This window comes from Cyrtonyx montezumae, unplaced genomic scaffold (assembly GCF_038088225.1).
Source record: "Cyrtonyx montezumae isolate F1298 unplaced genomic scaffold, pur_monq_1.0 scaffold_6, whole genome shotgun sequence".
NCBI classification, from domain to species: Eukaryota; Metazoa; Chordata; class Aves; order Galliformes; family Odontophoridae; genus Cyrtonyx; species Cyrtonyx montezumae.
Window position 1 is genome coordinate 7,104,896 of NW_027072067.1, and position 15,656 is coordinate 7,120,551.

The window sequence follows — 15,656 nt, forward strand, 5'->3', positions numbered from 1 at the left end:
ATTCTGTGGTACACACAGAAGCAAATCAGGCTTGAACAACAAGTATGTGAGATATGATGATCACTGTAAACTACAGAGGTTTAATAATATATCAGTGTTTATACAAACTGTGAGTTAATTGAAAGAGTGTGTTGCACAGGGTATGTTCACCAGGAGAGCAGAGGAAGGAACCTGTCTGGGTAACATGCAGCTCCCCATGAGTTACTGCTGCAGTATCTCTCACCGTTCATTTCTTCAGCTTGCATGGTACCCCCATTCCTGTGCTTCTTTGATGTCCCATTGAGGCCAGGCACACTAGACATACCTCTGCCAGCCTGTCGGGTGCCATTTTATACCCTGGAGATAACTGAGCTCCATGAACATGCTCTGGAGCTTTCCAAAAGATAGATTCTTTTGATTCATCCAGTTTTACGCTTTGCTTTGTTATTGCACGCTGTTCTAGTCTGTGCTCTTCGTTTCCCAAATGCTTTCCTCCTCTTCATTATCAACTCACAAGATTACCTGGAATTTAAGGAGGAGCTTAGCTGCAGTTAATTAGTATCTAGTTTGTCAAGAGGTGTCCTGGCTCTCTGAAGCTGGAAGCCCTCAGTGAGCCCGATGTGCACTCTGTAGGCAGCAGAGAAGTGTCAAGCTCAAAAAGCACAAGACAAAGACCTCATTTACCAGATGCTGCCTTCCTGTGAGCTTCTGTAGTTCACTTCTAGCTCTTTAACGTTTCCAGCCACAGTTCTTCGTGCTTGCATAATTATGGAATGCTATGATCCATGCCAAGCTGGAGGACATACCTGCCTTGCCCTCCTTTTTGGGAGCTGAGAACGTGGGCTGTAGTTCAGAGCTGATGCAGAAGAGGGCAGTCATGTATTAGCCTTAAAGGTTCCCCGAGGTAATGCTTTTGGGGGTAAACTGGCAGCGTTTTATTATTTCCCCCGGCCCCAGCCTGCCGGGGACAGAGCTCAGGAACGCCTGCACAGAGCCCAGCCTTGGCTTGGTTACCTGAGGTGGTGTGAAGAGAGACCTGCCACATCTTTGCTGGAGTGCTCCTAGGACTTTTCTTCATTTACAGCCTCGTCATTTCTCTCTCGGAATTCAAAATGTTTTGCTCCTGAAAAGATCTAGAAATTGGATTAGAAGCTCTCTTTTGAGTTGAATGAGGGATCGCTTGATAAACTTGTCCTTTGATTTGTCACTTTGAAGCCCTCTCAGCTGCTGGAAAATGATTTGCAGAATATTTCCTGAACCATTTATTTGCCTACTTAAAAATGATTTGCAAAGTCCTTCCCAGGCAATTTATTTGAGATTTTGCAACATTTTAAATATTACCCTCTTTAAATTGAAACGTTTAACACTAATTTCTTTGGTCACCAGTAACAAGGTAGATTCCTCTAGTTAGGAAAATGGTCTCACCATGAGATGTTATTTCAGAAGTTTCCAGTAGTTGGTGTATTAGAGTTGGGTGATTGCAGATGATTTTGCTGTGCTTTATGTGCTTTGTAACACTGTGCTTTGTGGCTTTTGTTGTATGAACCTGCTTTGCATATATTGAGGTTTTGCAGTTAGCTGAGATCATCCATGTGGTTCATAGGATTGCAAGTAGCCTCTTAGGTACAAAGAGATCTAAGCCTTTGATTCTATCACTTTCCTTCGTGTGTAGTTACTTAAATCTATTCAAGAGGAATACTGGATGCTGCTAAAGAGCAAAATGTGTAACATGGGCGTTGGGATGAAGTGGCTGCTTACTGATGATGTCAGCTTATTCTTGCCTACCTGTAACATTTTCCTTTCAGTAGCAAAATGCAGAAGATGCCAAGCTCTGCATGGAGGCTCCTTATCACTGGTTCTATCTTTGCTTTTCTAGTGCTGAAGATATAGTAGCGAAAGTGCCAGGCAGCCAACTAACAGCAGAGTATTTGGAAGAAAATGGCTTCACAGAGCCCATCCTGGTTCCCAAGAAGGATGGCCTGGGGTTGTCTGTACCTGCGCCTACGTTCTACGTCAGCGATGTTGAAAACTATGTTGGTGTGTATCTGGGGCAGTGGTGATATATTGTTAAAGCTCAGCTGCTTCCTTAAAGTTGGTCCTAATGTTGGGGGAAAAAGAAAACCAACACCCTGCCTGGAACTGCTCTGCACTGGCTCTGGGTCCAGGCAGCTATGGCCAGGCAGCTCCTTGAATTAGTGTCAGGTCATGATAGGAAGCCAAGGAGTAATTGGGAATGGGATGGGGGAGGGATCTTGGGACCATTCCTTGTGTTCAGATCAGGTTGATTCCCTCAATAAAACAAAAGCAACTTGGGAACATTGCTGCAGACAGGGTAGCAGCCAGCTACAGATTAAATTACAACATATTTTGTCCTGTATTTATTTGAAGGGTTTGAAAACACACACACATGCACACAATGTATACTACAGAGGAAACCCTGGAGAGGCAGAAAGACAGTATTGCACACCATGCATGTATTCCTGCATCCCCTGGGTATGGCTTTTGGTGTGTGTCAGAATAATCCCAGGGTAGTTTTCGTTCTGCTGCCTGCATGGTCCCAATGAGCAGTGACTGTGAGAGGTGGGGGCTGGCAGGTTGGCTGCTGCTACCTCCCAGCTCAGAGCCAGGGACATTTGCCCTTCTGATTTCACAGAGAGCAGTGAATGGGAAATCTGGGGACAGGGGACTGTCTGTGTGTGTTTTATGACCAAATTAGGAAGGAGGTTATCTTACTGTAAAATACTGACATCACAACTTGAGCCATGCAGATTGTAATGTTCATTATGTAATGGTTACTTGTAATTAGCAATTAATTCACTCGTGTTTCTTGTCCCAACATGTGTACTTTAGAGGTAGTCTGAGCCAGACTACACTGCACTCCACAGCACTATGTTAAGAGAACAGTCACTATCAAGAAACTGTTTCCTTGGGCCAGCCCTTAATTGATTGCTGACATCTCACTTTGTCCTGGAGCAATTACTAGACTGACACACTCGCTCTGCAGAGGCAGTCAGTTTCAACACTCCTGTCACCTTATAGAGAGCTTTTTTTCATTGCTGCTGGTCATTTGCATTCATGCTGGCATCCTTCTGTCCCTAGCTTGGGGAGTGTGTTATGCTGCATCTTCCTGCAAGCCATCACATCACTCAGCCTTGGAAGACATACCGTGGCCAGCAGCCCTGAAACTGTTCTGATGTCTCTCATTTTGTCTCCACTTCCTTTTTTAGCACATGTGGTCCCATCTCTTGTTCTCTCTCATTCTGTCCCTCTTCTGAGTCAATTTCTCAGATTCATGTTCCTTCCAGCTTTCTGGAAAGCCATCGTCCTTTTGGATCCATGACTCCAGCTCTTATATGAGTCTATGATTCAGGGCTCCCTTACCTCCTTATAGTGCGTGCTGCTTACCAGGCCACTGCTGTTCTTGACTCTTCATGGTCCTATTGCAACGATTATATGGAGTGAGGTTCTGTGAATAAAGGAGAATTCAAGACTCCTGCTTTTACTGTTATATCTGTCCCATTGCTTCTACAGGAAACATATTTTCCTTGCCTGTCTGGTACATGTAGCAGATTTTCTTGCTTGACCTCAGTGCTCTTCGTGCATCTGCTGGGGTTATCTCAGACTCTAGCTGAAATCATCCACCCTCCCAACAGCACTGTTAGTGAAAAGCTGAAGGGAAGAACAGAGGCTATTTAATCTGAAGCTGGCACCAGATTTTAAAGTGAACAAAATAAGTATACTCCATATATGGAGGTATAACCTCCATGGGATTGGTTGGCTTGAATGAGGTTTCACAGTCACTGTTTCATAGTTTATTACTTTGGACCCAGAATGTCTTCTAGAAACAATCTAAATGAAGTAGCAGAGGACTAAACACCACCAATGGTATTGCCAAGTATGTTATTACTTCACTGGCATTTTAGGAAAAAAATAAATTCTAATGTGATAAAAGATAGGAATGATGCACTGGGAAAAGAAAAATATCACCAATTAAAATGGAAGGCTAAAAAGTCTGGAGAGTTGAAACGGTAGGAGTAAAGGAAAGTGTGCTTAGAAATGAGCACTGAGAAAGCTGTGGCTTTCTCCACGTTCCCTATGATGTGCCCTGAGCAGAATTCCACTGATGCAATCAGCTACTAATGTTAGTGTTACTGCTGGAGATTGGCATCCAATGAGGTTTGTCAAGGAAATATATATGTACTAGCAGCTTATTCTCTGTACTCAAGCACAGAGGGGGTGGAATTTCAATGAGTTTAAGTAAAATAACAAAAAGTTGATTTTTTCATGGTACTCTTGAAATGTGTTTTAAAAATTTCTACGTAAAATCTATACTGGAGCATGAAGGAACTTACGATTTTGAAAAATCCATTTTACTCAATATCCTGCACCTCAGTATCCTATGTCCAATCACAAAAATGTTACAGCATGGTGAGTAAGGCTGGCTCTGTGGATGTCCAAGTGTTTGTGTTCAATTTTCACCAAGCAAAAAAAACAAACAACAAAAACAAAGAAAGGAGATTATTGAAAATAACATTAGTTATTAAAAGAGAAAAAGTACAGAAATAATTATGTCATGGGGCATGAATACAAATGCACCCTTTAAAACCTATGCAGTTTTGTTTTAGAAGCAAAGCAGAAAACTTCCAGAGGCTAAAAAGGTTGGAAAATAGAAAGATTGATGTTTCTAGCATTCTAGAAATGTGAACTCACCCCTGAGCATATGCTATGGGATGCCTCAGGACACCATTCAGTCTCTCTTTTTCACCAAATTAATATTTAGGACCGGAGAGAAGTGTTGATGTCACAGATGTCACCAAACAGAAAGACTGCAAGATGAAGCTCAAGGAGTTTGTGGATTACTACTACAGTACAAACAGGAAAAGGGTGCTCAACGTGACCAACCTGGAGTTCTCAGACACGAGGTAACCTTCCTGTGTCCATGGCCTTCACCACTCTGCCAGTCTGTAGCTGCTTCAGGCAAGGCACAGAACTGAAAATGCTGTAGCTGTATGGAGAGGATGGTCAGGGATGGACTAAATGGGCTCGTGTTTGTCATGGCAGTTCAGACCTGTGCATCACCAACTTTCTAGTGTCACCACCATGCACATACTGCAGCAGATGAGCCCTGAATTTGAGGCTGGGGTGCTTTAGTGATGCAGTGAAATGGATGTCATGGCACTGCCAATGTGAATGTCATCAATCTTCAGTGACAAGAAACCTACTATTCTCCAGTTTTAAATGACATGCCTTACGTGTAGATAATTAGCTGATGCAAATGCCTAAGAATTCAAGTTATTGCTTTGTGCTTTATATAGCTGTATTCATCAGCTGAGCTGTGACTTTATTCCATAAATAATACTCAGATGTGTCTATAACGTACTGAAGCTCACACAACTGTGCAAATTGCTTTTGCAGTTCTTGTAGCCTTAGATATCTAGAATTTGTGGAGGAAAAGATTTATTTCTATACAGATTAAAATGATGAGCACCAACAAAAATATAGAGAGTGGTTGATTTGGGGAGCATTCCATTTAGACAAGCAGACATGAGACTTAAGGTAGCCTTAAAGAACGTGGCTGTTGAATAATTGCCAGCTAATTTATTTTAAGCCATTACTTCTTAGCCCTGTAGTTAGTGTTTTAGCACTGCACGCCCATTTCTGCAGAGAGCATTTGTATTAATTACTGGCTTCAAAGATTACTGGTATTTTTGGTAGAGATTTTTTAGCTTTCCGCCATTATCAGAGAATAATGGGAGGTCTTTGTTCTGCAGGGCTGCTGGGGCTGTCACTCATACGCTGCTAATTTAGACATTAACTAGCAAATATTTTATTTCTTAGCATAGACAGTGACATTTTAATTGAATGCACTGCTCCATCTTTCCTTGCCATTTTAAAAGGATCTACTGTCATCTGTATTTGACAGTGAGCATAAATGACACATGGGAGCATTTAATTTTAGTCTGAAGTGTAGATACTTTTATATGGAAGTGATATATTTGAGTGTCCAGCAGGGAGCCACCGCCCCCTCTAAATGTTAGGCCAGATTTTGGACTATTTATATATTAAATTCAGCCCATTTTGGGATGATTGACTTTAATATGTGTTTATTATGCTACTATGTCATTTTCGTTAATAATGATACAATTTATTAAATGTATTAATTGAAATATGTGTGCTTAATGTAAATAATTATAGAAATTTGTATAAATTACATTCATTTTACACATCTCATATATTGTATTTTAAACACCTTATCAAGCCAAATTAGATTTTTCCTTCTTCAGAGCCTTTCGTGTAATTTAATCAGTCTAACTAAAAACATAACTGTGATTTTCAACATTTGATCAAGACTTAGTTCACAAGTCTTAAAAATTAATGTTATCATGATTGTTGCACTCTTCGATTCAAGAGATGTGTGATTATTTTAATTCTTTTAATTCTTCCTGCAAAGGATGTCCAGTTTTGTAGAGCCTCCAGATATAGTGAAGAAGTTGTCTTGGGTGGAAAACTATTGGCCTGACGACGCTCTTCTGGCCAAGCCAAAAGTGACCAAGTACTGCCTGATCTGCGTGAAGGACAGCTACACGGACTTCCACATAGATTCGGGAGGAGCTTCTGCATGGTACCATGTGCTGAAGGTGAGGGTGTATCTCTTAGCAACAGACTAAGCTTCATATGTGAAAGCCAACCGAAAGTTCCCTCGATCTAATATTTTCTTCCCCACAGTCCAGTTATATCTGTAAGAAATACGCAGGGCCTTCAGTGCTGTTAGTGGGTGTGCTCAATAGTGCCAGGGTCTACATATCGAGAGAGCAGTTTGGCATGTGGAAGTTGTCTGTGTTTTCTCACTTAAACTGTCTGTGAGTTTATCACCAAATATTTGCTTGGTGCCTTCTGCGTGTACTTCTCCAAAGACCTGGAAGATACCCCATCCTGCTTTGCAGAGTAATGGGATCTGACACTACAAACTCTCTGTACCATCTGTCCCACAAGTCTGAACAAATGTGGTCAGCTAGTGGTTTAATTATTCCAGCCCTCTGTGCAAAGCTGACTTGCAAGTTTTACTTACGTAATGTTAAAACTGATGATGTCATATTTGTGTCTGCTTGTACTTGAACCAGTGCAGCATTGCTTGATATAACTGCTTGTTTCTAATGGTGTATTTTCTAATTCAGGGAGAAAAAATATTTTATCTCATCAAACCAGCCTCTGCAAATATTTCTCTCTACGAACGCTGGCAGTCGGCAGCAAACCACAGTGAAATGTTTTTTGCAGACCAGGTAGATAAATGTTACAAATGCACGGTTAAACAAGGACAGACACTCTTCATTCCTTCAGGTGAGCGAGCAGTTACAGGTGGGGTTTCCTCTGTTTTACAGCCGCTGAAACAGCATGGCCAGAGTGCTTCAGGAATGTGATTTGACCACCTTTCTCTGACAAAGTACGAAGTCTAATTTCATGCACTTAGAACAAAAGATGAAAATCAGAAGTTTTACTCCTTCCTTTCAAAATTTGTGCAAAATATTTGTGTTTTTATTTATACAGCTGTTGCTTACAGTGTTCCACTCTTGGTCTAGCTAAGCTGCAAGTCCTCTCTATATATCCAAGTATGATACTGATGGTTTTTGTCACAGTATCTAAGGGAGAGCTCATGTTGAATTGCTTGCTGACTGTGACCTCCAGGACATTTTCTGCCACGGATTCCCTTCGACACCGAAGAACTATAGGAGGCTGTGTGGTGTGAATGTGTGTTTGTGTTTTCACGTGAGGCTGAAGACCTGAGTGACACGGATTTGTATAGGCTGCTTGACAGGCTGTTACCTATGTTGCCTGGAAGCCTCAGCCCGGACTAAGCACCAAGCAGGCAGTACTGTAAGCTCAGTGTCAGATGATGCCACAGATTTTTGTGGTGATGCGAAAGCAGCCACTATTACGAGCTGCTGCTGCTGCTTTTGACAGTAACAAGAAAGGGCACTTGGACCAACGTGGCCTTTGTCTATCTGTCTGATCTTGCCATAGTTGAAGGTTTGTCTGAGGTGCTAAGTACCTTCTGCACTGGGCCTTTGTAATGCAAAATAAAGGGTCCAGCTTTGTTCTAAGCACGTGGGGTCCCGGTGCCTACTCAGACTGGAGAGCACCGTTGTTATTTAGGAAGTAATGCGCTGAGTAAATTACGGCAGTCACCTGGGGAATTAGTTCTTCTTTACCCCGTACCCAGTTTTAATTCTTAAGACTCTTTTCTTTCTCACCTAGGTTGGATTTATGCAACTCTTACACCTGTTGACTGCCTGGCCTTTGCTGGACATTTTCTACATAGTCTAAGTGTCGAAATGCAGATGAGGTAATCCACCTTTAAAATGTCACAACATTCTGTAATTTTCTCCTGAAGTGGTTATTCCAAGCTGTTTTTCTCCTATTGCATAGTGCATGGAAGGATATCGGAGGTGGTTGTACTGATGTGGCTGTTCTCCCTGAAGGAAGAACTGTAACAAACTGTTGGGATTTTTCCCTTGCAGCATGCTGTTTGCTTTCTGGATAAGCACTCACCTGCTCAGCTGGGCTCTTTGCCCAGGCTAAAACAATAAGAACAGTCTTTACTGATGCTGGACAAATAATGGAATAAAACTATCTTACATGTAAATCACACAGTTTCTTGTCAGTGTTATTTTTGTATTTGGCTTTTGTTGTGATGCCAGAATTCTTGGTAGCTGCACAGAGAAAATATCCTTCCGTGTGCACTGCAAAATGAGCATTGGGCTTTTATGAGCAGTGCTCATCACTGTCCAACATCCTTGTGAGCTGCTATGCCTTTAAGATCAGCTTACTTTGTATTGCAGGGCATATGAAGTAGAAAGACGGTTGAAAATTGTCAGTCTAACCCAGTTTCCAAACTATGAGACTGCATGTTGGTATATGGGAAAGCATCTACTAGAAACATTCAAAGGTAACTGCATTTCTTTACCTGCTTTAATTGCTTAGATGTGGGGACCTGGAAATAGCTACTCATAATTTTTACTGGCACACCACAGGTGGCCAAAGTCATTCTTGTTAGAAGCAGCCATCAGATATGAACATACTGGCTAAACGTGCAGGTCTGGTCTGGCTGTCATCTGAATCAGCGTGGCACCTTGCTCTAGGAAGAACCTTACCTGTCTCTCCTACCTATGCCCAAGTAAAGATTTCACCCTTGTTTTATAAAACATATTTAAGTTCCTTCAGAGGCAAATAAGATTGTAAGCAGCCACCTAGGCTAGTGGCTAGGATTCGTTCCCTGATTTAACATAAAGTGCTGCATGCTCTGTCAGCCCAAGGCACGCTGAACAGCACTTCTTCTTGCATAATTCTGCTGATTCTGGTGGAAATATGTGAGCAGGTCAGATGTATACATGACTTAACAGAAATACCACTGATGGGTGGGAGCACTGAGAATTAAAGCAAAGTTTTCTATGAAATTCAAGATCATCTAAGTCAAATTCCTTTGGAACTGATCCAGACATCCATGCATGCATGTTCTTAACAAATTCAATTTTGCTTTGCTCTTTGCCTTTATTTCTTATTATGGAGTGTGTCTACAGCCACTCACTGGGTATTGTACAGCAAGTAAAATGTGTCTAATTAATAAGCAATGTGAGAGGATCCTCTGAGTATCCCAGAGGGGAGTGATAGTCAATTTTGTGACTGTGCAGAAAAGCTCAGGCAAGCCTGTACTCATGAAGAGAAAGTTGCCCGGTATGGCTTTGTTTCCACATATTGGTACTTGGTTTTTTCAGAAGGATGAAAGAACTTCTCATGTTAGCTTTGTATTCCCACAGCCTAGGATGTATATGCATGGGAGCTAGCTCAAGTATGTGAGCAAGAAAGGAACCAAAGGACTGCCAGTGTAAACATTACTTACAGGAACACTCTGTAGGAAGGCAGGGTTGGATTTATGGCACGATAAATATACTCTTTATTTACCATCAAGTCACAATAGGGATTTGCTTGTGCTGACCAAGTTTTAAAAAGGTAACTTCCACAGTTAAACTTTTTAGAATAAGAGAATTTATGCAGAAAGATCTCAATTCTCATTGTCTGAATGGCACTGTTTTTCTCTTAAGGTTTGCACAAAGCTGGGCAACAACCTCCTGCTCATTTACTCCAAGGAGCGAAAATTCTCAATGGTGCTTTCAGGTCATGGACTAAAAAGCAGGTAGGAGAAGACCCCAGTTTGAAATTGTGTTCCTTGGGTTTGTCAGCCACTGGAACTGGGGGCAAATGCTAAAACAAGCAGTGCTGTCCTAGCAAAGCAGCTAGTTCTGGAATCCTAAACAGGGACCAGGAGAGCAGGCAAGAAGAGTGATAGCAGGAATTCCATGGTGCTATGTGATGAGTGAGCAGGTAAAAAAAGGACACCAAGGTCTAAAAAATGTCAATTCTGCTTATGATCAACAAGACACTGAATGAATTTTCTTATAGCTCTAAGTGTTTTCATATGTGTAATCAATTAAGTAAAGGCTGTGTATGCAAGCAAGGCCTACAACAACACCTGCATTTCTCTGTGCACAAGGTGCTCATTTCCTGCAAATCAACACATCAATTAAACCAGGAAATGCACACTGCCTAGAGAGATGGCTTAGAGATTTTCAGCCCAAATTTCCCTCTGCGGTCATTTCAGCAAGGTTGTTCCTGCATCTGTTGCTCCTAGAGTTTTGGGGAATTAACTGCAGGAGGCAGGCCATTCAATCATAACACATGAACAGGGAAACTAGCAGCTTTAGGATTTTCAGGCACTCTCAGAAGGAGCGAGCAGCTGAGTACACAGTGTAGCAAATACAGTTTAGGTCACTTACATGACTGTCCCAGGTTTAACTGTAGCCAGGGAATTTGCTGCTCCCGACTGCAATAAGAGTGCTTGAGCCCCAGTTCTGAATTGCTCCTGGTTTCCTGTAGTAGGGTTGGCCAGTGTGGAAGCTCTCTTCCTGATCTTACCCTGTTTGTTTTTCCACTTGCCTCACGGCTGTGCAGTAGTGAGCAAAAGGAAGTCAGGCAGTGTTGGCAGCTAAGCAAAGCTGAAATTAGAATACTGTAACATCGCACATGAATGAAACTGCCAGCTAGTTCCCAAACTGCTCTGCTGGCAAGGTGTGTGCCTGGTGAGTGCACTGAAGTTGTCATTCTGAGAGAGTGTCTCCTTGTAGGTGTAGAAAAGAAGTCTTTCTGAGAATTTCATATAGAGGTTAAGCAAACTGATGTTACAGTTGTGAACATGCAATAATATATGAAAAGGACTGCTGACATTGTAACTGTTGACATTGTAGTTGTCCTGAGGGAACAGTAATAACACCCAGAAGAGTAAATAAAGTACATATGAGAGCTTTTTCCATATTACATGTGTAGCCTGTATTGATTTCAGCATTTAGGAAAAAAAAATAAGTGTCACTTAATGAGTTTTAGTATATTTTTGCAGAAAAACATGCACAGAAACATCAGTTTGGCTTTGTTCTCATTTAGGCTTTAGCAGAGCATGAAGATGAACTACCCGAAAACTTCAAACCAGCACAGCTTATCAAGGACCTTGCCAAAGAAATAAGATTAAGTGAGGTTTGTGCTCTTTTTGTCATATTAGCTGCACTGCGTGTTCTTCAGTAGCATAGACTATAAAACTGAGGACTTAAAATGAATCTTTTTTTCCCCATTCTGCTCATTAAAAGTATTCATAAGAGGTTTAAGCAGTAGGATGTTTGTGTGTGGCTATCTGGCCACATGTTTTGGACTCTTGTTTGCTTTCTCCATGTCTTCATGCTGTGCATGCCTGCCCTACATCTTTCATCCTCTGTGTTCTTCTAGCTGGACTGGCCACGCTACGCTCTTCTTTATTTTTTCCTCTATCTGCTTTCTACCCAAAAATACAGTAGCACTCAAAGAATGCTGTTGCTGTCCCTTAATCGTGCTCGATATACGGCATGTCCTTATGGTCACTGATCTTACCTGTGACATTCTCTGAGCTAGGGGCAGTCAGTCATTCAGTGCCTGTCCCAGAAGGAGGCCTTGCTCCTGGCTGGTTATGATATTAAACATGAAAGTTGTTTTTAAAATAAACTCACAGAAACACAGATGTTGCACGGAGCCGTTGTCCAATAAGCCTGGTGTCACATTCCGCCTAGTGGGGGTGTGCGACAGTGCAGGGGGACAATAGCTATAGCTCGTTTGTGTTTTGAGATACTGTGTTGCATTCCAATACTTAACTGTATCCAGAGACCTCAGCACTGAAATCTATCTTAACCTCTTTGATGTAGCATGTGCATTTTTTGATCGTCAGAACGGCAACTGAAGCAGAAAATAATTTCTTTATAATTAGTCAGATAGTATTAATTTTAATTGGGCAGCTATTTTACCTGAGGGCATGAAACACGATTCTGCTACATTTATCCCATCTGAGTTAAATTGGTTTGTGCTCAAGCCAATTAGCATTTTAGACAAAAGCCCATTCATGTCACACATTTGTTTGTACTGCCCGTCCATTTAAGTGTCCTACCTGATGTAATGCGGGGAGATTTAACTTCCCCACAGTGGCACTGGAGTTTCTCCAGGTCGAAGTCGTGCCTGGGCAGCTGCTGGGCCGAAACCAGTGGTGAGAAGAGCATCACTATGACACTGGGTGCTCGTGAATGTAGATACCCCTCTTCTGAAGGGGAGATTACTGCTAGTTGTTCCCTCAGGGAAGGGGGAGTGTAGGGGAATACTAACATGTCACAGGCAGGTCTGAATGTCTTCCTGTTTTGTGCTACAGAATGCTTCAAAAGCCAGCAAAGCAGACACGAGTGCCAACACGAACACTGAGGAGATCTGTCCAGTGGAGAAGGAGGAGGCACCATCACCTGTCCAAGTGACACCACCGTCCCCACCTGTAGAAAAGCTCCCTAAAAAAAAGACTCCGAAAACTGTGAAAGCCTCCAAGCAACTTAAGCCATCCAAACCCCCCAAGCCTCCCAAACCACCCAAACCACCCAAAACACCAAAAGTTAAGGGAGAAGGAAAGAAGAAAGGAAAGAAGGGAAAAGAGAGCCCACCACCAGCCATCCCAAACCTCGACTTGCTGGAGGCACACACAAAGGAGGCATTGACAAAGATCGAGACGCCAAAGAAGGGCAAGGTGGGTTGGATTTTAACCCTGCCCTGTTGTTACTGCCACAGTGGGGATAAAGTCTCTCCTTAGCTATCATGGAAAAAAATAACCAAGCACCAGTGTAGCACCCTATCTTTGCTGAAGTAAATGAGAGTTTTCTCTTTGCCAACTTATCACCATATATAAGTATCTATATTTATTTTTTTTATCTGAGGTTCAGTCTCATTTTACTGTTTGCATGATAACTGACTCATTTGATATGAAAAAAGAAACACTGATTCAAGTTGAATCTGGGAAACTACTGTCAGATCCCTCTCCAAGCTTAGAGGACACAAAAATTAAGTGACGTTAATATTGTTTTTCCTTTTCCATAGTGGATGTCCATAATCAGTTACCAGAGACAAGACAGACTCATTTCTGAGACACCTTGTTTTCATGAGATATTGTGCTAGAATGAGTGAATGAAGATAAAGCAACGGTTCACGTCCATTTTTGCCCATGTTTGACAAGTCTCATTTTGATATCTGTTAAATGAATTTTGCTGCTAAATTCAGCAAGACTAAGGATTTCATTGAAGAATAATGCACTGTACACTTGGTTGTTGTTATTGATGATGCTGAGAAGAATCCATAAGGTTTTTCTTAAGTGCTTCCGAGTTTCCTAGTAGTTTATATGCAGTTGCAAAACATGTCCATGGAGCAAGAGACAGGGAGATGAGCATGTTTTTACAGCAATCTTGTATGTTTCTATATGAAGGAGAAATGCAGGTAATCTTCTGCACTTTCTGAAATAGCAATACTTCATTTCAAAAATGGATTAATCAGAAAAGGAGTTTTCAGAAATATGCTGTGTCATATTCTAGATGAAAACATATGTGTGACATGCCAGTGCTTGATCTTCATTAAGAGTACACACTAATTTTTTCCCCAGGCCGCTAAGAATGTTTTAAGTGTTCCCAATAAGGAAACACCCAGTAAGCAGAATGAGGTGGAGAAATTTGAAGTTCGAGAGCAAAACAAAAGCAAAACAGAAGCCAAATGGAAATATAAGGTAAGGTCTGTGGGGTAAATAACTCCCAAGGATAGTACTTCACAAGGAAATAGTATAGATAGGATACAAATAATACAAAAGAGAAGATGGCTCACCTTCAGGATGTCAAGGCTTACAGGGGGCTCCACGTGGGAGGGATCACCAAGAAGAGATCCTCCCCTGGTGGTGGTCAGCCCTTAAATGGGGTTTGGGAGAGGTGGAGCCAGGCTCCAGCCCTTCCAATCACACAGGCATATCACCTTCACCTGTGCCCCCATGGCTGACTCGGTGCTCACCTCAGGTGACCCATCAGTGGTTCAGGCCGTGATTCAGCAGTTCCCATACAAAGGTCTCACATCAATTTATTTATTTATTTATTTTCTGATTCAACCATACAGAGATAAGTCAAGGGTGGAGAAATGTACATAGGTCTGCCTATGCAGAGAGTGTGACCACCAATTTCCAGTTCCCAATGAATGTTTTTTGAGCAAAAGCAAGCATTGGTAAAGGTGTGTGGGGATCGCTCTTCAGAAGAATATGCTGAACTGTCTGTTCTCATTCTTGGTAAGACCAGAGAGAAGAGTTTTAATAGTGAGATTTTTCAGTGCAAACAAATTCCTTGAAAGATAAGTGTCTCTTCATGTGGGGAAAGCTACTAAGAATTCTGACTTCTTAACAGAGACATCTAATTTCATTTTTTGTGTGTGTTAACAACTGTTATGGATAGTGTGATCAGATCACCCATCTGGTACAGCTTAGGAAAGTATTAGGGCTAGGCTTAAAAATTCATCAAAGACTGAATGACTTTGGTATTAAGTTATTCATAGTTCAAGCTCTTCTGAAAGTGTGAAAGAAGTAGATGGAACCTGGCAATAACATGCAGACGTATTTGTGAGGTTACAGGCACTGAGCTAGATTCTGTCCTTAGCTGCACAAGCACGATGCTGAAGAGTCGATACCAATTTAGTAGAGTAACATTTAAGTCTGGCACCAGGAGTGTTTGCAGTGGGCACTACTTAACTGGTGTTGAATGAGGACAAATCCCTGAACTAAACAGAAGATTGTCTAAGGAATACTACAACTATCCATTACTTAGCATATCTGTGGGGCATATATTTTTATGTATAAAGATCAACGAATTCTCTGCCACTATCTGGGAATCTGAAATACTAGCAACTCACTTGACTGATTTTATTGTTTTATTGTGGATCTTTCTGCCTTTCAGAACAGTAAGCCTGATTCACTACTAAAAATGGAAGAGGAACACAAATCTGAAAAGACACCTTTATCAGGAAATAAGGACAACAAATTTACTTTTTCTTTTGCTAATAAGAAGTTACTTGGGTAAGTTAAAATCTGAACTATATTCATTAATTAAAAAAGAAGGTTAAAAATCCTGTGATTATTATTATTATTATTTTTTTCTAAATACAGGCAGATGCATCTCTGCCTTTCTGGTCAGTGTAGAAAATACACTTCGTTTTTCAGTCCAGATCTTGATTTACCTAGAGCCATCCTTAGTGGAAGGTTGAGATTACTGCCT

General features: G+C 41.5%; 1 protein-coding gene across 3 annotated transcripts in view; it reads left to right on the forward strand.

The window, feature by feature from the left end:
- PHF2 (PHD finger protein 2) overlaps positions 1-15,656 on the forward strand; it is an 82,099-nt gene that overhangs the window by 51,341 nt on the left and 15,102 nt on the right. For all 3 annotated transcript variants that reach the window (XM_065749764.1, XM_065749766.1, XM_065749765.1), the window contains exons 4-14: positions 1,856-2,016; positions 4,760-4,901; positions 6,431-6,617; positions 7,155-7,317; positions 8,233-8,320; positions 8,817-8,923; positions 10,077-10,168; positions 11,470-11,559; positions 12,749-13,111; positions 14,015-14,134; positions 15,339-15,457. In XM_065749764.1, the coding sequence (XP_065605836.1) occupies positions 1,856-2,016; positions 4,760-4,901; positions 6,431-6,617; positions 7,155-7,317; positions 8,233-8,320; positions 8,817-8,923; positions 10,077-10,168; positions 11,470-11,559; positions 12,749-13,111; positions 14,015-14,134; positions 15,339-15,457 (1,632 nt within the window). The remainder of the gene's footprint in view (positions 1-1,855; positions 2,017-4,759; positions 4,902-6,430; positions 6,618-7,154; positions 7,318-8,232; positions 8,321-8,816; positions 8,924-10,076; positions 10,169-11,469; positions 11,560-12,748; positions 13,112-14,014; positions 14,135-15,338; positions 15,458-15,656) is intronic.